Source organism: Chiloscyllium punctatum, chromosome 46 (genome assembly GCF_047496795.1).
Source record: "Chiloscyllium punctatum isolate Juve2018m chromosome 46, sChiPun1.3, whole genome shotgun sequence".
In the NCBI taxonomy this organism is placed as follows: domain Eukaryota; kingdom Metazoa; phylum Chordata; class Chondrichthyes; order Orectolobiformes; family Hemiscylliidae; genus Chiloscyllium; species Chiloscyllium punctatum.
Window position 1 is genome coordinate 50003492 of NC_092784.1, and position 24402 is coordinate 50027893.

The 24402-nt window shown below is 49.3% G+C and overlaps 1 protein-coding gene across 12 annotated transcripts in view; it reads right to left on the reverse strand.

Moving 5' to 3' along the window:
* Positions 1–24402, reverse strand: part of kank2 (KN motif and ankyrin repeat domains 2) — a 188399-nt gene that overhangs the window by 69900 nt on the left and 94097 nt on the right. For 11 of the 12 annotated variants that reach the window (XM_072564183.1, XM_072564187.1, XM_072564188.1 and 8 more), the window contains one exon: positions 11327–11416. In XM_072564183.1, the coding sequence (XP_072420284.1) occupies positions 11327–11363 (37 nt within the window). In that variant the 5' untranslated portion in view covers positions 11364–11416. Of the gene's footprint in view, positions 1–11326; positions 11417–17032; positions 17056–24402 lie in introns of those variants that run through there. The other variant, XM_072564193.1, reaches the window with a different exon arrangement.

The window sequence follows — 24402 nt, forward strand, 5'->3', positions numbered from 1 at the left end:
CACACTCTGTCACCCCCTCACTCTATCACCCCACACTCTGCTCCCCCCCACACTCTGTCACCCTCACACTCTGTCCCACCCCACACACTCTGCCCCCCTACACTCTGCCCCCCCACACTCTGTCCCTCCCCCACAGTCTGTACCTCCCACACTCTGACACCCCCACACTCTGTTTCCCCCCCACACTCTGTCACCCTCACACTCTGTCCCACCCAACACACTCTGTCCCCCCACACTCTGTCCTCCACACTCTGTCCCCCCCCCACACTCTGTCACCCCCTCACTCTATCACCCCACACTCTGCTCCCCCCCACACTCTGTCACCCTCACACTCTGTCCCACCCCACACACTCTGCCCCCCTACACTCTGCCCCCCCACACTCTGTCCCTCCCCCACAGTCTGTACCTCCCACACTCTGACACCCCCACACTCTGTTTCCCCCCCACACTCTGTCACCCTCACACTCTGTCCCACCCAACACACTCTGTCCCCCCACACTCTGTCCTCCACACTCTGTCCCCCCCCCACACTCTGTCACCCCCACACTCTGTCACCCCCACACTCTGCTTCCCCCCCACACTCTGTCCCACCCCACACACTCTGTCCCCCACACTCTGTCCCACCCCATACTCTGCTCCCTCCCACACTCTGTCACCCCACACTCTGTCACCCCCACACTCTTTCCACCCACACTCTGTCCCCCCCACACTCTGCCCCCCCCCTACATTCTGTCACCCCACACACTCTGCCCCCCCATACACTCTGTTCCCCAACACTCTGTTCCCCAACACTCTATCCCCACCCCTCACTCTGTCCCCCCACACTCTGCTTCCCCCCACACACTGTCATCCCCACACTCTGTCTCCCCCACACACTCTATTCCCCCACACTCTGTCCCCACCCCACACTCTGTTCCTCCACACTCTGTGCTCCCCACACTCTGTCACCCCACACTCTGTCCCCTCCCACACTCTGTCTCCCCCACACACTCTATTCCCCCACACTCTGTCCCCACCCCACACTCTGTTCCTCCACACTCTGTGCTCCCCACACTCTGTCACCCCACACTCTCTCCTCCCCCACACTCTGTTCCCCCCACACACTCTGTCACCCCACACACTCTGTTCCCCCCCACATACTCTGTCCCCCCCACACTCTGTCCCCCCCACACACTCTGTTCCCCAACACTCTGTACCCACCTCACACTCTGTCCCCCCACCTTCTGTCAACCCTCCACACTCTGTCACCCCCTCACTCTCTCCCCCCACACTTTGCTCCCCCCCACACTCTGTCATCCCCACACTCTGTCATCCCCACAATCTGTCCCCCCACACACTCTGTCTCCCCCACACACTCTATTCCCCCACACTCTGTCCCCACCCCACACTCTGTCCCCCCACACTCTGTGCCCCCCAGACTCTGTGCCCCCCACATCTGTCACCCCACATCTGTCACCCCACACTCTGTCCTCCCCCACACTCTGTCACCTCTCACACTCTGTTCCCCCACACTCTGTCACCCCTACACTCTGTTCCCCCCACACTCTGTCCTCCCCACAATCTGTCCCCTCACACTCTGTCCCCACCCCACACTCTGTTCCCCAACACTCTGTCCCCACCCCACACTCCGTCCCCCCACATTCTGTCAACCCCTGACACTCTGTCACCCCCTCACTCTGTCCCCCCATACTCTGCTTCCCCCCCCACACTCTGTCCACCCCCACACACTGTCCCCCCCACACTCTGTCACCCCCACACTCTGTCACCCCCACACTCTGTTCCCCCCCGCCCTCTGTTGCCCCCACACTCTGTCCCCCCACATTATATCAACCCCCCACTCTGTCCCCCCACACTCTCTTCCCCCCCCACCCTCTGTTACCCCCACACTCTGTCCTCCCACAATCTGTCAAACCCCCACACTCTGTCACCCCCACACTCTGCCCCCCCCCACAGTCTGTACCCCCCACACTCTGTTCCCCCCCACACTCTGTCACCCCACTCACTCTGTCCCCCCACACACTCTGTCCCCCCACACACTCTGTTCCCCAACAGTCTGTCCCCACCCCACACTCTGTCCCCCCACATTCTGTCAACCCCCCACACACTGTCACCCCACACTCTGTCCCCCCACATTCTGTCAAACCCCCACACTCTGTCACCCCCACACTCTGCCCCCCCCACAGTCTGTACCCCCCACAGTCTGTCATCCCCACACTCTGTCACCCCCACACTCTGTCCCCCCCACACTCTGTCCCCCCCCACACTCTGTCCCCCCCACACTCTGTCATCCCCCACGCTCTGTCACCCCACACACTCTGTCACGCCCACACTCTGTCCCCCAACATTCTGTCAACCCCCCAAACTATGTCCCCCCTCACTCTGTCCCCCACACTCTGCCCCCCCCCAACAAACTGTCACCTCACACTCTGTCCTCCCCCAAACTCTATCTCCCTCACACACTCTATTCTCCCACACTCTGTCCCCCCACACTCTGTCCCACCCCACCCTCTATCACCCCCACACTTTGTCCCCCCTCATTCTGTCAAACCCCCTCACTCTGTCACCCCCACACTCTGTCCCCCCCCACAGTCTGTCCCCCCACACTCTGTCATCCCACACTCTGTCACCCCACACACTCTGTCAAGCCCCCACACTCTGTCCCCCCACACTCTGTCACACCCACACCCTGTCCCACCCCACACACTCTGTCCCCCCCACACTCTGTCACCCCTACACTCTGTTTCCCCCCACCCTCTGTCACCCCACACACTCTGTCACCCCCATACTCTTTTCCCCCACACTCTGTCCCCCCCACATTCTGTCCCCCCCACACACTCTGTCACCCCACACACTCTGTCCCCCCACACTCTGTCCCCCCCACACTCTGCCCCCCCACATTATGTCCCCCCCACACACTCTGTCACCCCACACACTCTGTCACCCCACACACTCTGTCACCCCACACTCTGTCCCCCCCACACTCTGTCCCCCCACACTCTGCTCACCCCCACACTCTGTCCCCCCCACACTCTGTCACCCCACACACTCTGTCACCCCACACTCTGTCCCTCCCACACTCTGTCCCCCCACACACTCTGTCCCCCCACACACTCTGTTCCCCAACAGTCTGTCCCCACTCCACACTCTGTCCCCCCACATTCTGTCAACCCCCCACGCACTGTCACCCCACACTCTGTCCCCCCACATTCTGTCAAACCCCCACACTCTGTCACCCCCACACTCTGCCCCCCCCCACAGTCTGTACCCCCCACACTCTGTCATCCCCACACTCTGTCACCCCACACACTCTGTTCCCCCACACACTCTGTTCCCCAACACTCTGTCCCCACCCCACACTCTGTACCCCCCCACACCCTGTTCCCCAACAGTCTGTCCCCACCCCACACTCTGTCCCGCCACATTCTGTCAACCCCCCACACTCTGCCCCCCCACTCTGCCCCCCCCCACATTCTGTCACCCCACACACTCTGTTCCCCAACACTCTGTTCCCCAACACTCTATCCCCACCCCTCACTCTGTCCCCCCACACTCTGCTTCCCCCCACACACTGTCATCCCCACACTCTGTCCCCCCACACTCTGTCCCCCCCACACACTGTCACCCCACACTCTGTCTCCCCCACATACTCTATTCCCCCACACTCTGTCCCCACCCCACACTCTGTACCCCCCACACACCCTGTTCCCCAACAGTCTGTCCCCATCCCACACTCTGTCCCGCCACATTCTGTCAACCCCCCACACTCTGTCACCCCCTCACTCTGTACCCCCACACTCTGCTCCCCCCCACACACTGTCCCCCCCACACTCTGTCCCCCCCCACACACTGTCCCCCCCACACTCTGTCACCCCCACACTCTGTCACCCCCACACTCTGTTCCCCCCCGCCCTCTGTTGCCCCCACACTCTGTCCCCCCACATTATATCAACCCCCCACTCTGTCCCCCCACACTCTCTTCCCCCCCCACCCTCTGTTACCCCCACACTCTGTCCTCCCACAATCTGTCAAACCCCCACACTCTGTCACCCCCACACTCTGCCCCCCCCCACAGTCTGTACCCCCCACACTCTGTTCCCCCCCACACTCTGTCACCCCACTCACTCTGTCCCCCCACACACTCTGTCCCCCCACACACTCTGTTCCCCAACAGTCTGTCCCCACCCCACACTCTGTCCCCCCACATTCTGTCAACCCCCCACACACTGTCACCCCACACTCTGTCCCCCCACATTCTGTCAAACCCCCACACTCTGTCACCCCCACACTCTGCCCCCCCCACAGTCTGTACCCCCCACAGTCTGTCATCCCCACACTCTGTCACCCCCACACTCTGTCCCCCCCACACTCTGTCCCCCCCCACACTCTGTCCCCCCCACACTCTGTCATCCCCCACGCTCTGTCACCCCACACACTCTGTCACGCCCACACTCTGTCCCCCAACATTCTGTCAACCCCCCAAACTATGTCCCCCCTCACTCTGTCCCCCACACTCTGCCCCCCCCCAACAAACTGTCACCTCACACTCTGTCCTCCCCCAAACTCTATCTCCCTCACACACTCTATTCTCCCACACTCTGTCCCCCCACACTCTGTCCCACCCCACCCTCTATCACCCCCACACTTTGTCCCCCCTCATTCTGTCAAACCCCCTCACTCTGTCACCCCCACACTCTGTCCCCCCCCACAGTCTGTCCCCCCACACTCTGTCATCCCACACTCTGTCACCCCACACACTCTGTCAAGCCCCCACACTCTGTCCCCCCACACTCTGTCACACCCACACCCTGTCCCACCCCACACACTCTGTCCCCCCCACACTCTGTCACCCCTACACTCTGTTTCCCCCCACCCTCTGTCACCCCACACACTCTGTCACCCCCATACTCTTTTCCCCCACACTCTGTCCCCCCCACATTCTGTCCCCCCCACACACTCTGTCACCCCACACACTCTGTCCCCCCACACTCTGTCCCCCCCACACTCTGCCCCCCCACATTATGTCCCCCCCACACACTCTGTCACCCCACACACTCTGTCACCCCACACACTCTGTCACCCCACACTCTGTCCCCCCCACACTCTGTCCCCCCACACTCTGCTCACCCCCACACTCTGTCCCCCCCACACTCTGTCACCCCACACACTCTGTCACCCCACACTCTGTCCCTCCCACACTCTGTCCCCCCACACACTCTGTCCCCCCACACACTCTGTTCCCCAACAGTCTGTCCCCACTCCACACTCTGTCCCCCCACATTCTGTCAACCCCCCACGCACTGTCACCCCACACTCTGTCCCCCCACATTCTGTCAAACCCCCACACTCTGTCACCCCCACACTCTGCCCCCCCCCACAGTCTGTACCCCCCACACTCTGTCATCCCCACACTCTGTCACCCCACACACTCTGTTCCCCCACACACTCTGTTCCCCAACACTCTGTCCCCACCCCACACTCTGTACCCCCCCACACCCTGTTCCCCAACAGTCTGTCCCCACCCCACACTCTGTCCTGCCACATTCTGTCAACCCCCCACACTCTGCCCCCCCCCACATTCTGTCACCCCACACACTCTGTTCCCCAACACTCTGTTCCCCAACACTCTATCCCCACCCCTCACTCTGTCCCCCCACACTCTGCTTCCCCCCACACACTGTCATCCCCACACTCTGTCCCCCCACACTCTGTCCCCCCCACACACTGTCACCCCACACTCTGTCTCCCCCACATACTCTATTCCCCCACACTCTGTCCCCACCCCACACTCTGTACCCCCCACACACCCTGTTCCCCAACAGTCTGTCCCCATCCCACACTCTGTCCCGCCACATTCTGTCAACCCCCCACACTCTGTCACCCCCTCACTCTGTACCCCCACACTCTGCTCCCCCCCACACACTGTCACCCCACACTCTGTCCCCTCCCACACTCTGTCTCCCCCACACACTCTATTCCCTCACACTCTGTCCCCACCCCACACTCTGTCCCCCACACTCTGTGCCCCCCACACTCTGTCACCCCCACATCTTTCACCCCACACTCTGTACTCCCCCCCACTCTGTCCCCCCCACACTCTGTCCCACCTCACACACTCGTCACCCCTCACACTCTGTCCCCCCTCACACTCTGTCCCCCTACACCCTGTCCCCCCCCCACACTCTGTCCCACCCCACACACTCAGTCCCCCCACACACTCTGTACCCCAACACTCTGTCCCACCCCACACTCCATCCCCCCACATTCTGTCAACACCCCACACTCTGTCACCCCCACATCTGTCACCCCACACTCTGTTACCCCACACTCTGTCCTTCCCCACACTCTGTCCCCCCCCACATACTCTGTCCCCCCACACATTCTGTTCCCCAACACTCTGTCCCCACCCCACACTATGTCCCCCCACACACTCTGTTGCCCAACACTCCTTCCCCACCCCACACTCTGTCCTCCCCCACACTCTGTCCCCCCCCACACACTCTGTCACCCCTCACACTCTGCCCTCCCTCACACTCTGTCTCCCCACACTCTGTTCCCCAACACACTCTGTCCCCACCCCACAATCCATCCCCCCACATTCTGTCAACCCCCCACACTCTGTTCCCCCCACACACTGTCCCCCCACACTCTGTCCCCCCCCACAGTCTGTACCCCCCACACTCTGCTCCCCCCCACAGTCTGCTTCCCCCCACAGTCTGTGTCCCCCCACACACTGTCCCCCCCCCACAGTCTGTGTCCCCCCCACATTCTGTTCCCCCCCCCCCCCCACACTGACCCCAGTCCCTTGCTCAAGTTTGATTACATTTCTAATAACTGATTAAAGGCTGAAATGTACATTCTGCCCCTCTGTCCACAGATACTGCCAGAGTACCTCTGGCATTTTCAACTGCAGATTGTCAGCATCTGCTGTTTCTGTTTTTGCTTTAGTGCCACAATTTCCTCATGCTTCAAGTCTGAAGGGACTCTGAGGTAGGAGCAGTCTCAACTAACGCCCTCCTCCCTATGGGTCACTGTAAGAGTTAGGCTGAAAGTGGGAATTCACATGTCATCATTGATACGAAGGGCCAAATGGCCTCCTGTCCTTCCACAGTGATTTCTACCCATCTCTGATAGGCACTGTACCGTCAGGTGAAAGAACTCCTCATGACAATGTGCCCTCCTACATGTTCCGAAGAAAGTATAACGAGACAGAGACGCAGAGAGAGGGAGACAGAGAGAGAGGGAGACAGAGAGAGAGAGAGACAGAGACTGTATGAATACTGTTATATTAAAAATTCGAGGCACCCGCTAACTCTTTATTTACCGATCAGAAATTTCTATGCAGTTGCAGGAATTTAGCAGATTTATTCATTTAAACTCTTTCCTGTATCAGTAAGTATTCAGTGAGAAATATTCTCCCTGCTTCTCTGAAGCACTGAACATTTTCACTCTCAGGATTAAAGGTGTTTTAGTGTAACTGGGACTGATCCAAACAGTAAAGCCTTTTGGCTGCACAGGCTGACACCTTGCCTACGATGTTATTTCCGATGCAGCGACAGACATTTTGAATGTGTACCTTACATTGGCATGTCTCTGAATGCAGGAGTCCAACAATTCCCCTTGCCTTTCAAATACCACTCTTGCTGGGAGATACAATGCAGCCGCCTGAATCTGACTGTCCAAATTCCACTCTCCCTCTCAGCCATGAACTGAGTTCACGAGTGTTTGCACCAACCAAACAGAACAACTCATCCTGTTGACAGACGGTCACGGGACTGGTGCTAGCATCCAGGGGGTTGGAGGACCACCCACTGAGAGCAAAGACCTGTGGAGATTTACATCCTTAGGCCAATCCCGGAGTTGACAGTAAATGGGAAATTGATGGCAGTGCATGATTTGGCGCAGGAAAGATTTCTCCTAAATATTGTCTCCTTCATGTGCACTGTACACCATACTCAGCACTGCAAGAACACATAGAGAGGCCCTACCAGATGCGATTCCACCAGGATTGTGAAATAAGGCAGTAGTAAGCAGCAGGAGAAGTTGACTTTCGATAAGAGGGAGAAGCACATTACTTCCTAACGCAATGCTGGTTTCAAAATGAAGAGTGGGTTTGATTGGAACACAGAAACACATCTCTGAACAGATGGGAAGGGGTCAAACATTTCCAAGAAAGGCCACCAAGCAAGAATATTGGAGCAAATGAGGTTGCAATGAAACCCACATTGTGGTGGTGCTGTGATACAGTTCACTGAGGGAGTCCATGTTGCTCCATGTGGCTACATGCTCTTTTACACACATGTTGGAGTCTGGAACTATGGATAGTGATGCTAGAGGTTTCAATATTCTTTCCATCATGTGGCTGACCAGGAATTTCTCCCACTCTTACCGCGTGTACTGGATGGATCCACAAGTTGGCCCTCAACCTGTCTGCCCAGCTTACAAATGAAACACATTGAAGCAACTGAGTCCAATTCTGGCCAGCACATTTTAAGAATGATGTCAAGGCTTTATAAATAGATGCACAGAATACATGAGCAAGAAGGTTATGGTGCTCTGATGAAGAGCCATCTCGACTCAAAACATTAGCTTGCTCTCTCTCCATGGACGTTGTCTGACCTGCTGTGATCTCCAGCATTTGTTGTTTTCAGTACAGATTCCAACCTCTGAAATAATTTGCTCCTAGATTATGGTGAACCTTTACAAATCACTGCCCAAGTCACAATTGGAGCATTGCATTCAATTCCGGGCACCAGACTTTATGCAGAATGAGAACACATTGGAAATGTGGATGTATTGGAATGTGTTGGGTGCCGAAACATTTATGAGAGTGATTCTAAGGCGAGAGGCTTCAATCGGAGAAGCTGGGCCTGTTAATCTTGTTTCCTCAGAGGAGAAGAGGAGATTTGTTAGAGGTGTTCAATCTCATGAGGGGTGAGGATAGAGAAAATGGGGAGTAATTGTTCCCGGTGGCAGAATCTCAAAAACAAGCAGACATTGATTGGTAAAAGAAGTAAGTGCAACTTGGGGAGAAACCTTGCCAGGCAGTGAGAGGCTCAGAAATGGAATACACGGCCTGACAGGGGACTGGAAGCAGATTCAATCACAGTTTGCAACAAGGAATTGGATTGTTTTCTCAAGAGAAAAGATTTGCAGGGCTGTGAGATAGAAAGCAAACTTACTTGCTAAGTAGCTCTTCCAAAGAGTGAGCACAGATGCAATCGAAAAAAGGCCACTGTCTTTGGAGTAACCATTCTATGATACTAAGTGCTTGGAAAGAGTCGAGAGAAGGTTAAACCCAGTTTAAAAATTTTCAGGTAGATGGAACTGCAAGAGAGCTGGGGTTGATTCCCTTACAGCAGAGTTTAAGAGAAGACTTAACAGAAGAATTCACGATTTTTTAATCATTATTGACTATTTAAATAAAAACAATTGCATATTATCAGAAAAAGAATGGCACAGAGTCATGATGTTCATTCAGGGAGTTTGTGCAGATACGATGGCTCACACAAACTCCTTCAGTGTTGTAACAATTCTCTGGTTCTAAAGGGATTTCAATAAAGTAAGTAAGGAGAAACTGGTAGGATGATCAAAGAAAGGGATCATTGGCAGAAGAAGCAGGAGAGAGGAGGAGGAGAATGTATTATATACAGCAAGGAGCTGAGATATGGAATTCCATACCTGAAAGGTGGGGGAAGCTGATCCAGTTGAAACTCTGAAAGGGGAACTGGGGAGCCTTGGGTAAAGCAAGGAAATAGGACCAATTGGATCATTTTTCTAAAGTGCCAGTAGCAAACACGATATGCCAAATCATAGAATGCCTTCAGTGTGGAAGCAGGCCATTCAGCCCATCAAGTCCACACTAACCCTCTGAAGAACATCCCACCCAGACCCATCCTCACAATCCTGCATACCCCATGGCTAACCCACCTGGACAATATAGGTAATATAGCACGGCCAATCCAGCTAACCTGCACATCTTTGGACTGTGGGAGGAAACTATCTGGGGAGAACATGCAAATTCCACACAGACAGTCACCCAAGGGTGGAATTGAACCTGGGACCTTGGTGCTGCTAGCCCCGAAGGCTTCACTCTGTAGGATTCTATGATATTTTTACCCATAACGTTCTGAAAGGTGCTAATGGATACAACATGCTAGATGTGGCAATTACTTTTCCATCCGTGAAGACTCAGCTATTATCTCTTAATTGAGAACTAGGACTGACCAGAGAGGATTACAGCCTAATCCCATCCTGAACCAGTGTCCACACACTGTGGGGCTCACTGGTAGTGAGTAGGACTTGAGGACACAGGCTGTTCATAGCCCAAGGCTGCTGAGATCACTGTTCAATTATCACCAGGGAATGAGTATGGGACCTTCTGGACCATGGGACTCAACATCATGGTCAGTTCTTAGTTATGGAGCCAGAGAGCTAGATCAGCTTCACTTAATGTGGAATAAATCTGCTCCATTCAATGCAATACTATTTAACCTGGACAAAACATGCAAAATACATGCATTCTGAACCTTACGGACCATTCACAATCCGAATTAAAGGATTGGACACTCTGGAGGCAGGAAGCATGTTTCCGCCGATGGGTGAGTCCAGAACCAGAGGGCACAGTTTAAAAATAAGGGGTAGGCCATTTAGAACAGAGTATGAGGAGAAAGTTCTTCACCCAGAGAATGGTGGATATATGGAATGCTCTGCCCCAGAAGGCAGTGGAGGCCAAGTCTCTAGATACTTTCAAGAAAGAGAGGGATAGAGCTCTTAAAGATAGTGGAATCAAGGGTTATGGGCTTAAGATAGGAACAGGATGCTGAATGTGGATGATCAGCCGTGATTATAATGAATGGTGGTGTTGGCTCGAAGGGCCGAATGGCCTACTCCTGCACCTGTTGTCTATTGTCTATTGAAATGAAAGTGACTTTGTGCTGTAAATTATGGAAAGACATCTGATGCACGTCAATTTAAAGAAAAGGACACTGAATAATTTGTGTTATGTGTGTTTTTTTTTATTGTGAAAATATTTTGAAGACATTTTGTATGATCACCTATAGGGTCTGATCTTAACTGAATCACTCACTAACAGAGTTAGGCTTGACTGCAACTTACAGGAAAGCATCCAAAGGATTACATGAATTTATGGTTACAGACATGGTGTGGAGACAATGTTAATCCCATTCTCTGGGTAGAATGGCCTTGGGTTCATAGTTGATAGGTTAAATTAGAGCTGTCCCTTTCACTAGACTGAACAAACTCAGATTTATGTCAAGTTGGTTATGAGTGGTGACTTTAAGGGGTGCCAGTGATGCATTATACTTACCAGGGAAGCTTGTTTTCATTTGGAGCACCTCCGCCATCTTGACTTCTGATCTTCTTCGGTTGCTAGGAGATTAGGTTGTCACACAGGAGCCTGCGTTCAAGAATATAAAGAAATCAGAATGTTACAGGAAACAGGTAAGTCAGAACACAGGGTCCACTTCTTAACAGGAGCTCAGCAGTAAGACTGTTTTGAGTTTGAGAACTACACTAGAGACATAGTCTGTCCTGTGACTCCCAGTGTGATACTGAGGGGGCACTGTGCTGTCAGATCCATCTTTGGGATGGAACGTTAAACTAAGGCCCTCTCTGGACATAAAAGATCCTGTTGTGGGGAAGAGGAAGGGAATTTTGTCAGCCTGGCCAATATCTGAGCCTTGGCTGACAGCGCCAATAACAAACTATCTGGTCATTGTCATTATTGCTGTTAATGGGATCATGCTGTATGCAAACTGGCTACCAGCTTTCCTACACTTCAAAAATACTTAATTAGTGTAAAGCATCCAGGGTTGCAAAAGGTGATATAGAAATGCACATTTTCTTTCCATTAATCCTCATTTTCAGTTGTTGTCATTGATCCTCAGTGCCAGCTACCAATTGACATCTCCCTGTGTGGTGAAAGTGAGGACTGCGGATGCTAGAGATTAGAGTCAAAATTGGAGTGGTGCTGGAAAAGCACAGCAGGTTAGGCAGCATCCAAGAAGCAGGAAAATTGACATTTCGGGCAGGAGTCCTTCATCAGGAATGAGGCTAGGAATAAGCCGTCATTCCTGATTAAGGGCTTTTGCCCGAAACATCAATTTTCCTGCTCCTTGGATGCTGCCTGACCTGCTGTGCTTTTCCAGCACCACTCTAATCTCCCCGTGTGGGGCAGGGTGTACTGGGAGCTTGCTGCTCAGTGACACAGGGCTCAGCAGCTAATCCAAATGGGGAGGCTTTACATGGAGTATACAGTGCAGCAACAGGCCATTCAACCCATCTATTCTATAATGGTGATTAAGCTCAAGCCAGGCCTCTTCCTAACTTTTTCCTCATTTAACAGCACAGCCTTCCCTGTCCTTCTTCCCCATGTGTTTCCCATAAATGCACCTATAATATTCACCTGGTGTTCACTCTGTTGGGGCAAGTTCCACCTTCTCACAACTTTTTGGATGAAGAAGAATTTCTTCCAAGTTTCCTGGTGGATTTTGAAGAGACTACCTTATATGGGTGGCCTTTAGCAATGACCTGCCCTCTGACAGGAGACATTCTCTCTGTTTCTACACCACCCAAAACGTACATGATAATACAGCTGGTGATCTCTTTTCAAGTGAATGGGGATGTTCGTTCCTATCTGAGAGGTGTCACTTGTGTTGATGTGGCATAATCAGATAGTTCTAGGCCTGCAGTTTGATTCAGAACTTAGTCCTGCGTATGAGTGATCTGAAAAGATCCATTATAACCAGCTCATTTAACAGGTAGCACAGGACATTTTAACACAAGCAGAAACAATAAAACAACAACATGCATTTATATAGCACTGTTTTGTAGCAACATTAAGTTAAAAAAAAACTAATTAAAGTTAATAGTTACTGCAGAGGAGATTTACCAGGGTGTTGCCTGGGTTGGTCTAGTTATGAAGAGAGGCTGGATAAGCTCAGAAATCAAAACAGAAATTGCTGGAAAAACTCAGCAGGTCTGCCAGAATCTGTGGCGAGAAATCAGAGTTCACATTTCGGGACGGTGACGGGGTAAGCTGGGGCTGTTTTCTTTACAGCAGAGAAGGTTGGAGGAGGAAGGTATACAAGATTATAAGGGACATGGATAGGGTGGATAGGAAGCATCTTTGTTGAAGGGCGAACAGCAAGGGGGCATAATTTTAAGATGAAGGTCAGGAGGTTTAGAGGGGATTCGAACAATATTTTGACTCAGAGGGTGGTGGGAGTTGGGAATGCACGGCCTGGGAGAGTACTTAAGGCAAGAAGGTTCTTGGATGAGCATAATGTTCAAGGCCATGGGCGAAGTGCTGCAAAAGTGTACTGGTGTAGGTTGAGTGTAGCATGTCAGTGCCGACTCAATGGGCTGAAGAGCCTCTTCTGTACAGTACGATTTTGTGAAGATGATCCAAGGCATTCCACAGGAGCATTATCAAACAGAATCTGACACATTCTCACATGGAGGTATTAGCGCAGATCACCAAATACCTGGACAATGAGGTACACCATAAGGAGGTGAGAATAGGGAGGACATTGCAGAGTTTAGGACTTGGTCTACTGAAGGTACTGACACCAGCAGTGAAGCAAGTGAATACGGGGACATACGTAGAGGAGGCCAGGATGAGAGGTGTTTCAGACGCTAGTGTTCCTGAGTCAGATGGCAGAGAAGGACAAGGCAGTGGAGGGCTTTGAGCACAAGAACAAGAATTTTAAAATTGAGGCGGTGCTTAACCATACTACAGAACCGATGGTTCCATCTACTCTCTCAGGGCAGTCTGAACTCCCACAATGTGGGACATCTAACCCTCTGAGTGTCCCATTCTGTTATATTTAATGCACGTGGTACATGGGGAGCTGGGCCAAGGTCACAGTTATCTCTCTTCTTTAGTGGAGCTCAGGACATTGAGAGAAACGCATGGGAAAGGACAAGACTTAGACTAAGGGATGACAAGAAAGTGGCAGGAAGGCGCTGTCACCTGAAGACCTCAGTTGGATTTTCACAATCTTTCTCCATCCCTGACATCAAACTGCAAATGGACCAAATTACCAAATTCCAGTTTATGTAGGATTGGAAATCAGGGTCTCTGCATTTTATAATCCAGTCTTACAGCCACTATTATCCTGTTAAATGTTCGCATGGCATGTATAGAACAGGAACAGGCCATTCAGCCCAACTGGTTAATGTTGGTAATTATACTCAAGGTCCTTTTTCCAAGTGCTCTACATCCCATCAACAGATCACAGCTAAATGATAAGTTATGTGGGACAGGAATCCATGGTACATACACAAGGATCATTGACAGGTGGAAAAAGACATCAAATAAATTTTAGTAAGTTGAAACACTGAATCTGAAAAAGACAAGGAATGGATGTGGAGACTAGACAAGACATAGTTTGGGCCGAAGATGATCATTTTTCTAGTGTGGTGATCACGTCAGTAAGGCTGTTCTCCACACTAACTGTGTACTGATGGTGTCGAAATATTAGTGACAGGCTGAATGCTTTGATGGGTCAGTCAGGGTTGAGTCCAAATTGAGCTTCAGACCCTGTGACCAACAGCAGGAATTTTCTGACGGCCGCAATGACAGAACTAGATCCTGGCTCATCGCCACTTGATGCTTGGCATCAACATCAGTCGCATTTACAAAGCCAATATAAAGGGTTTCAGATACAAAGTAAAATTCCTTTACTCTTTTAAACAGAAAGTACATGTCTCTCTGCACTCTCCCCCATCAAACACTCCCAGGACTGGGACAGTATGGGATTAGATACAGAGTAAAGCTCTCCCTACACTCTCCCCATTAAATAATCCCAGGACAGGGTCAGCAAGGGCTTATATACAGATGAAAGCTCCCTCTACACTGTCCCCATCAAACACTCCCAGGCCAGGGACAGCACGGGGTTAGATACAGGGTAAAGCCCCCTCCACACTCTCCCCCATCAAACACTCCCAGGATAGATACAGCACGGGGTAAGATACAGAGTAAAGTTCTCGCTACACTGTCCCCCTCAAACTCTCCCAGGACAGGATTCAGTATGGGGTTAGATACAGAGTAAAGCTTCCTCTACACTGTCCCCATCAAACACTCCCAGGACAGGGACAGTACAGGTTAAATACAGAGTAAAACTTCCTCTACACTGTCTCCATCAAACACTCCTAGGACAGAGACAGCATGGGGTTAGATACAGAGTAAGGCTCTCTCTACACGGTCCCCCATCAAACACTCCCAGGACAGGGACAGTACGCGGTTAGATACAGAGTAAAGCTCCTGAACACTGTCCCCAACAAACACTCCCAGGACAGGGACAGCACTGGGTTAGATACAGAGTAAAGCTCCCTGCACACTGTTCCCATCAAACATTCCCAGGACAGGGACAGCACGAGGTTAGATACAAGATAAAGCCCCCTCTACACTGCCCCCATCAAACATTCCCAGGACGGGGACAGCATGGAGCTAGATACAGGGTAAAGCCCCCTCTACGCTGTCACATCAAACACTCCAAGGACAGGGACAGTACAGGGTTAGATACAGAGTAAAGCTCTCTCTACACTGTCCCCCATCAAACACTCCCAGGACAGGGACAGTACAGGGTTATATACAGAGTAAAGCTCTCTCTACACTGTCCCCCATCAAACACTCCCAGGACAGAGACAGCATGGGGTTAGATACAGAGTAAAGCTCCCTCTACACTGTCTCCATCAAACACTCCCATGACAGAGACAGCACGAGGTTAGATACAAGATAAAGCCCCCTCTACACTGCCCGCATCAAACATTCCCAGGACGGGGACAGCATGGAGCTAGATACAGGGTAAAGCCCCCTCTACGCCGTCCGCATCAAACACTCCAAGGACAAGGACAGCACGGGGTTATTTACAGAGTAAAGCTTGCTCTACATTGTCCTCATCAAACATTCCCAGAACAGGGACAGCATGGGGTTATATACAGAGTAAAGTCTACTCTACGTTGTCCCCATCAAACACTCCCAGGACAGGACTGCATGGAGTTATTTACAGAGTATAGTTCTCTTTACACTTTTAAACTGAAAGTAAATGTCCATGTATTCTTTTAAATTGACATTAAAACTCCCTTGACACAGTTCCCATTAAAAACACCCAAGACAGGTACAGCACAGGTTGGCTACACAATAAATCTTCTCTTCACTGGGCTCATCAAATACTCTCAGGACAGGTACGGCACAGGTTAGATGTAAAGTTTCCTCCACATTATGCCCAACACATATGTACAAGACAAGTACAGCACAGGGTGACACACTTTTACTCTTTTAACCTGAAACTAAATCTCCCTCTGCTCTTTTAAACCGAATATAAAGTTCCCTCAAAGCTGTTCTCATCAAACACTCCCAGGAATAGATACAACACAGGGTTAGACTGAGAGTAAAGCTCCCTCTGTATTGTGCCCATCAAACACTCCCAGGAATAGATACAACACAGGGTTAGACTGAGAGTAAAGCTCCCTCTGTATTGTGCCCATCAAACACTCCCAGGAATAGATACAACACAGGGTTAGACTGAGAGTAAAGCTCCCTCTGTATTGTGCCCATCAAACACTCCCAGGAATAGATACAACACAGGGTTAGACTGAGAGTAAAGCTCCCTCTGTATTGTGCCCATCAAACACTCCCAGGACAGATATGTATTGCTGAGAGTACAATACAGGATGAAGGTCTCTTCACACTGTGATTGATTAGAAACTGAACACAACTCAGTTCATTAAGGGAAATGAATCAATATCCTGGTCTTTTTGCTCACACTCATTTACTGTTCCACAAGTGAATAGAATAGCAATTTATTGTCACGTGTAGTTTCACAAAACAAATACAGTGAAAGATTTCCTAAGTCACCAAAACACAACACCGAAAGTGTGTGGGAGCAAACTCAGCATGTCGCAACCTGTACACACACTGGGTTTGGGAAAGGGACAAACATTCTCATTTTGTTCAGCACTTTGTAACAATGCTTCCCACAGGGACATTAACCCTCAAATTACCTACATCAGCGCCATAATTTCAAGAGCAGCCAATCAGATGTGTGGGTGCATGGAAGCTTGCCAAGCTGCTGCCCAGACCGGAGTTTCTTGTCCCAGCAGCGTTGAATTTCCCTACTTTACAACCGTCTTTGTCTGGCATCAACACCAGTGCACTTGGCATTGAGGACGAGTTCCCGGCCTAGTAAGAGCAGCCGTCCAAAACCACCGTTTCTGGCTCCATTCCATTTCCGTTAACCAATATTCAGAGATAGCTCTTTCCTGAGATCAACACTCACAACTGTCAAGCATTTGCTGTAGAGATAAGCTGTTGAGGGTGGGGTTAGTGAAACTGGTCTTGTTACTGGTGGAAGATAACAGATATCGGTCCATCTTACACCCGTGCCATCAACGTTTAATTGAAGTTATTGTTGGGCTTGGCGTTTAATGGTTTTTAATAGCCCTCATTGCAACCAGCAGACTGGTCTCTATTTAAGAAAAGCAAATGGGGCTCTTTTAGTACAGTGGCAATGCCCCAATCTTTGAGCTAGGAGGCCTGGTCTCACCTGCTCAAGTGGTGCATAGTAACATCTCTGAACAGGCTGATTTGTAAAATAACTAATGTTTGAGTAACTTAGTAGGTCTGACTGCATATGTGGAGACAGAAAGAGTTAACATTTCAAATCCAGTAATGGTTTTTATTCTGAACAAGAGCTATATTAGAGTTTAACTCTGGGCTAAAACAGCCATTGTTTTTTGGGTTAAGAGTCAGTTTCATTGAGTTTCACTGAGGAATTCTCTTGCTGAGGCTGAGAAAGTAATCTATCCACATCTCACTAAACTCACCTCATTAACTTGTCTGATTCTAACCCCATTCTATCACTCGCTGTATCCAGAACAACTTGTCACTGTTGGGATATCCCAGAACAGACTGGCATCCCTGGCACCAGTGTCACCTTCAGCACATCTCTGCTACTTTCAGTTTTTAATTAACTTTTGTTTAATATTTCTCCTGGAAGATGGTGCTCTGACCAACGCAGCACACCAATGGGCAGGATGGTGGCTCAGTGGTGAGCACTGTTGCCTCACAGCGCCAGGGACCCGGTTTCGATTCCACCCACAGGATGACTGTATGTGTGGAGTTTGCACATTCTCCCCGTGTCTGCGTGGGTTTCCTCCCACAGTCCAAAGGTGCGCAGGTTAGTTGGATTGGCCGTGGAAAATGGGGGGAGTGGATATCTCTTTGGATGGTCAATGTGGACTTGATGAGCTGAAAGGCCTGCTTTCACACTGTAGGGATTCTACTCTATGTTAGCCTGGACTATAGATCTCATGGGAGAACATAGATTCCTGACCTGTCAGGTTAAAGAACTAATTAAATCTGCCAAGCTTCGTGGTGTTTACCTGAGGTACATAATTGCATTATGTTGAATTGACCTGCTTGGACAGGTTATGACACACCTCCATATTAAACATAGACCTTCTGCCTTAGAAGTTTCACAATGCCATAAGAGCCCTGCTAGAGAATTGGAATTGCTGGCGTAGCTCTGCTAGTGAGCCGGTACGGGAATGATGGGCCGAAAGCTCTTTCTGTGCTATGTCATCCAATGGTTTAACATCATCTGTGACGAACTTTAAAAAAATAAGTTCATACACTGAGTATGAGGTAAACAGCAGAGCAGAGAGGAAATGGCGACCACAGGGGACTCCAGGGGACTCAGAACGGAATGGGGGTCATTACTCTCTGATCAGAGCAGCACACAGGCCTAGGCTTCCCAGCCTGGAAGTGTAGACTTTACACAGAGTTTCAATCTTGGACATCTTTTTAAATCATGCCTTTTTTCCTGCAATAACAAGTGTTAAGTGACAGAGATGCCATCAGGAACAATACCTACTGGGCACAGGGTGATGGGCAAGGGTCAGAGGGATGGAGCTGGGCACAGACTAACTGCTGCTCAGCAACATTAAAGTTCTGTTTGAAGGTACCTTTGTTGGCCATTTGTGAAGCACCCCCTCAAGTAAAACATTTTCATCCTTTGGTTAAAATCCCTCCATAGCCTTAACCCACAGACATTTTCTCAACCTGGAACCTCGGGGGTTCTCTGCTCTCTGACTTTTGACCTCTGAGCGTTCTGTGGCCAGACAGGCTGCCCAAAATAATTGACTTATGATGAACTTCGATAAAGTAAAGGCCATAAATTAAGGCATGCTCGGAAGTGGAAGCCAGTCTTGGCTGAAGTGACTGTGAGAAAGTGAGGATCGCAGATGCTGGAGATCGGAGTCGAAAAGTGTGGCGCTGGAAAAGCAGGAAGGGCTTCATCAGGAAGGGCTTATGCTCGAAACGCTGACTCTCCTGCTCCTCAGATGCTGCCTAAAGTGCTTGTGTCAATCCACACGCTACAGAATCCAGACAGACTGCAGCTATTCACAGATGGTTTGCAAACAAACTTGACAGCTGCAGAACCTACAATACCTGAAGGTGGATTTGAATGGGACAATGGAATGTCGCCCCCGGAACAAGTTATTCCTGATGAAGGGCTTTTGCCCGAAACGTCGATATTCCGGTTCCTCGGATGCTGCCTGACCTGCTGTGCTTTTCCAGCATCACTCTAATCTTGACTCTGATCTCTAGCATCTGCAGTGCTAATTTTCGCCTAACAGCTGGTTGAGTCTGATCGATCAGGGCAATTGAACCTGATCTATCCACTGGCAGATCCTCAAGACCCTCCCAAAAGGGTGCAAAGACTTGGAAGGATAAGAATGGCCACTAAACCCCACTCAGGGTGGAAACTCGAGAATAGCCATCAAAAGAGAAGAGCTGAAAATGTGATGCTGGAAAAGCGCAGCAGGTCAGGCAGCATCCGAGGAGCAGGAGAATCGACGTTTCGGGTATAAGCCCTTCTTTCTGAAGAAGGGCTGATGCCCGAGACGTCGATTCTCCTGCTCCTTGGATGCTGCCTGACCTGCTGCGCTTTTCCAGCAACACATTTTCAGCTCTAATCTCCAGCATCTGCAGTCCTCACTTTCTCCTCGAAGATTTTTTCACCAAAAGAGAAGACACCTGCAAGACCGTCGGAAGATGAAGGAGACATCACTATGTAGGAGCCTGGCCAAGTTCTAGTGTGGTGGTATACTATCACACAAAGGTAAGTTAAAGTATAAGATAGTTTGTAGTGTTTATCGTTAGTTTACAGTATACTTTATTGTTCTAATATTAATTGTGGTCAATAAACGAATATTATTGTTCATAAGAGTCGACTCGAAGTTCTTTGCTCAGAGTAAGAGTTTACAGACACCGTGTGGCAGGTACAACATTTCACAACTCTCCAGTTTCAGTTTTGAATTTCATTTTGGCTCCACTTTCAAATGAGCTAAGTCACTCCCTAAACCTGTCACCCTCTCTCTCGTTCCAGACATTGCTTTGAATTTACTGCTTTCAGAAAGTTTTTGGTTACTTTTCCAAACATCTCCTCATGTGGCTCAATGTTAAACAGCTGATTATGCTCCTGTAAGGCACCTGTAGATGTATTAATGTATTGAGTTCAGAAGTAGGAATGTCTTGCTGCAGTCATACAGAGCCGTGGTAACGCTGCATGCATGGTTATATCTCCCAACTGGGCCTGTATTCTAGAGTTTAAATGGATAGGAGTGGATCTCTTTGGAACGTATAAAATTCTAACAGGGTTAGGTGGACCGAATGTAGAGAGGATATTTCTACAGGTTCGGAGTCTTGATCCTGGGGTCATTTAGTCTTCAGATACAGAGTAGGCCATCTAGGACTGAGAACAGGAAACATGTCTTCACTCTGAGGGTGGTGAATCTGTGGCATTCTCTACCACAGAAGGTTGGGTCATGGAATATATTCCAGAAAGTGATTTTAGAAGCCTCAAAGGGGTATGGAGAGAAAGTGAGAATAGGGCATTAAGATAAAGAATAAGCCATGAAGGGCATAACAGGCTCGAAGGGCCAAATGGCATATTCCTGATCCTTATTTCTATATTTCTAACTTCTCTTCCCTTAAGAAGATTGTGTACGATAAGCAACATGGGCAACTCATTCGCTTGCCATCTCTGGTGATGCTCATTGAAGCCAGACTTCCGAGGGGGCTTTGGTGCTATTATTTAGCGGACAGACTGACCTGCACTGACATCTAGGTGGTAAAAACAATGACTGCAGATGCTGAAAATCAAATACTGGATTAGTGGTGCTGGAAGAGCACAGCAGTTCAGGCAGCATCCAACGAGCAGCCTGAACTGCTGTGCTCTTCCAGCACCACTAATCCTGCACTGACATCTGCCTATCAATGCTCCTGACAACATTCCTCCACAATTTGGATGTGCATGTGTTGTAATATGCTGGGATGTGGGCCAAGAGCTGAAAACTACGATTAAGCTGGATGGCATTTTCTTTTGGCTAGTGCATACACGACAGACTCCCGTGTGTGTGTGCGGGGCACACATTTTCCATGGGTCAGGGAACACGGCAGGACGAAATGACTCAGACACTTTCTGAAGAAAATTAGATGAGTAGATGAGAAAGAAAATGGAGTAAAAAGATTTGAAAAAAAATCCCACATAAGAAGTTAAAAATCAAAGCATGTGGGACTTGTGGTAACATATTGGCTTGGATTGAGAGTTGGGTCGCAGGCGGGGAAGAGGAATAAATGGGTCATTTTCAGGGTGGACAGGCACTGACTGGTGGGGGGGGGGTACAGCAGGAATCAGAGCGAGGTCTCTAGCTATCAATGATTTGGATGAGGGAATCAAGTTCCAAGTTTGCTGACAACACAAAATGAGGTGGGAACAAGAGTAAGGAGGAGCCTTTAAACAGGCTTCAGAGCACTTTAGACAGTTTGTGAGGATTGGCAATGCATGGCAGATACAGTGTGACAGGTTTGGATGTGCAGTCGTCCACTTTGGTAGGAAAAACTGGCAGCATATTATTTAAATGGTAGCAGACGGGGAAAGGATGATATACAAAGGGACCTGGTCGCTGAAAGCAATGGTCCAGCAAGCAGATAGGAAGGCAGATCGTGTGTTTTATATATTTTAGACATTACAAAAGGTTTGAGTATAGGAGCAGGAACTGCCAAATTACAAAGTCTTGGTAAGGCCACACCTAGGATTGGGTGTACAGGTGTGTTCTTCTTAACTCGGAAAAGATGTACTTGCCATAGAGGGAGTGCAGTAAAGACTCCCCAAACTGATACCAGGGACAATAGTTTTTTTTTATGAGAAGAGACTGGGTGAACCAGCCCTGTATTCACTGGAATTTGGAAGTATGAGAGGGAATCTGATTTGAAGTTTTGACCGAGTTGGACAGACTGTATGCAGGGACGATTCCCCCGTCTGAGGGGGTCCAGAACAATCAGTCACAGCCTCAGGATAGAGGGTTGGACTCGTCTTGGATTAAGAGGAGGACAAATTTCTTCTTTGAGAGTGCTGAGCCTGTGGACTTCTCCACCACAGAAGGGTGTGGAGGTGAAGTCACTGAATAAAATTTAAGAAAGAAATAAACAAGAATTCCAGAGGCTAAAGATATCCAGGTTTATAAGGGGAGAGCGGGAATGTGGCAGTGAGCAGATCAGCCATGATCGCGTTATAGACTCAGAGCTGTACAGCATGGAAACAGATCCTTCGGTCCAACTCGCCCATGTCGACCATCTTCATCTGACCTAGTCCCAATCGCCAGCATTTGGCCCATATGCCTCTAACCCCTTCTTATTCATATACCCATCCAGATGCCTTTTAAACGTTGCAATTGTACCAGCCTGCACCACTTCCTCTGGCAGCTTGTTCTATACACACACCACCGTCTGCATGAAAAAGTTGCCCCTTAAGTCCCTTCTAAATCTTTCCCCTCTGACCTTAAACCTATGGCCTCTAGTTCTGGACTCCCCCATGCCAGGGAAAAGACCCTGCCTATTTACCTATCCACATCCCTCGTGGTTTTATAAACCTCTATAAGGTTGAATAGCCAAGTAGGCTAATTGGCCTACTCCCATTTTCTATATTTTTTTACAGATGGTGGGAATAGAAGGAGATTCAAAAAGGAGAATAAACACCAGCAGGGACTTGTTGGGCTGAATGGCCTTTTCCTACAGCCATTTATCCTGTGGAAAGGATTCAGGCAGGAGGCCTTGCCTCCAGAAAGTTGGGAATGTGAAGGTCTTTCAGTTCCTGTGGGGCTCTCTATTTACCAAATACTTTGGGAATGTCCAAATATCTGTTTGTACGTTGAGTAATTCTCTTGAGAGAATTTCAATTTGATTAAAGTATGTGTGACCTGTCATACGTAACCTTGTTGCTGATTTGCCCACAGCGAGTGTGATTAATGCTCTCCCAGATGACAAGCTCTTGCAGTCTATTTACTACAGGGTCAATTCTGGCAATCTGAGTGCGTGTGTTTCTTTTTCGAAAGAGGGGGTGGGGAGAAAGCTGTCATTTACCAGACCCTTACTTAGTCAGGCTTTCCCTGATATTGTGACTTTCAGAATTACTCATAATGTGTGAGGGAGTCAGACAATAAATCATTGCACAAAGCACCAACAAAGCAGAGTCCTCATCTTGCTATTATTGTCCAGACATGGAGAAGGATGAAAATAAGATTACGATACCAGAACCAAGGGGTTAACTATCAGAAAAGATGGAATAGATTGGGGCTGGTACTACAAAAAGGAGAAGTCATGGGAGTGAACTAATTGAAGTCTTTATGAAGGGATATAATAGACTCGACACAGACAAGATGTTTCTACTTGTGCGGGAGACAAGACGTTGTAGCTAAAAATATATGATGGTCGCTAATAAATTCAGGAGGGAATTCAGCAGAATGTGAAACTCCATGTATCAGGGAGTAGTTGAGGTGACTGCAGGGATAAGATAAACATGAGGGAGAATAGATCTGCTGTGAGGGTGAAGCAGGGTGGCAGGAGGATTTGGTGCAGCAGGAACACTAGCTTCAAATAGTTGGGCCAAATGGCACATTTTTGAGCTCTTAATAATGAAAATAGGCAACAAATTTTAGATTTGCATTTTATAAAACAGGCTTAAAACTTGTTCACTACATCAGATCTGAGTATCATCACATTCTTCAAAATGGAGAGCCCAGTGCTTGTTTATGGTAGCACTGACTTGTAAGCAAACACACACAGACAAACGTCAGCACAGAGACAGACATGTTCATACACACACACACACACAGACACATGGTCACTTACACGCACACAGAGACACATGTTCACTTATACAGATACACATGCTCACTAACACAGACACACATTTACTTACACACACAGACACAATGACACACATGTTCACTGACACACAGAGACACATGTTCACATAGACACTGACACACATATTTGCATACAGACACACATTCACGTAAACACAGAGGCAC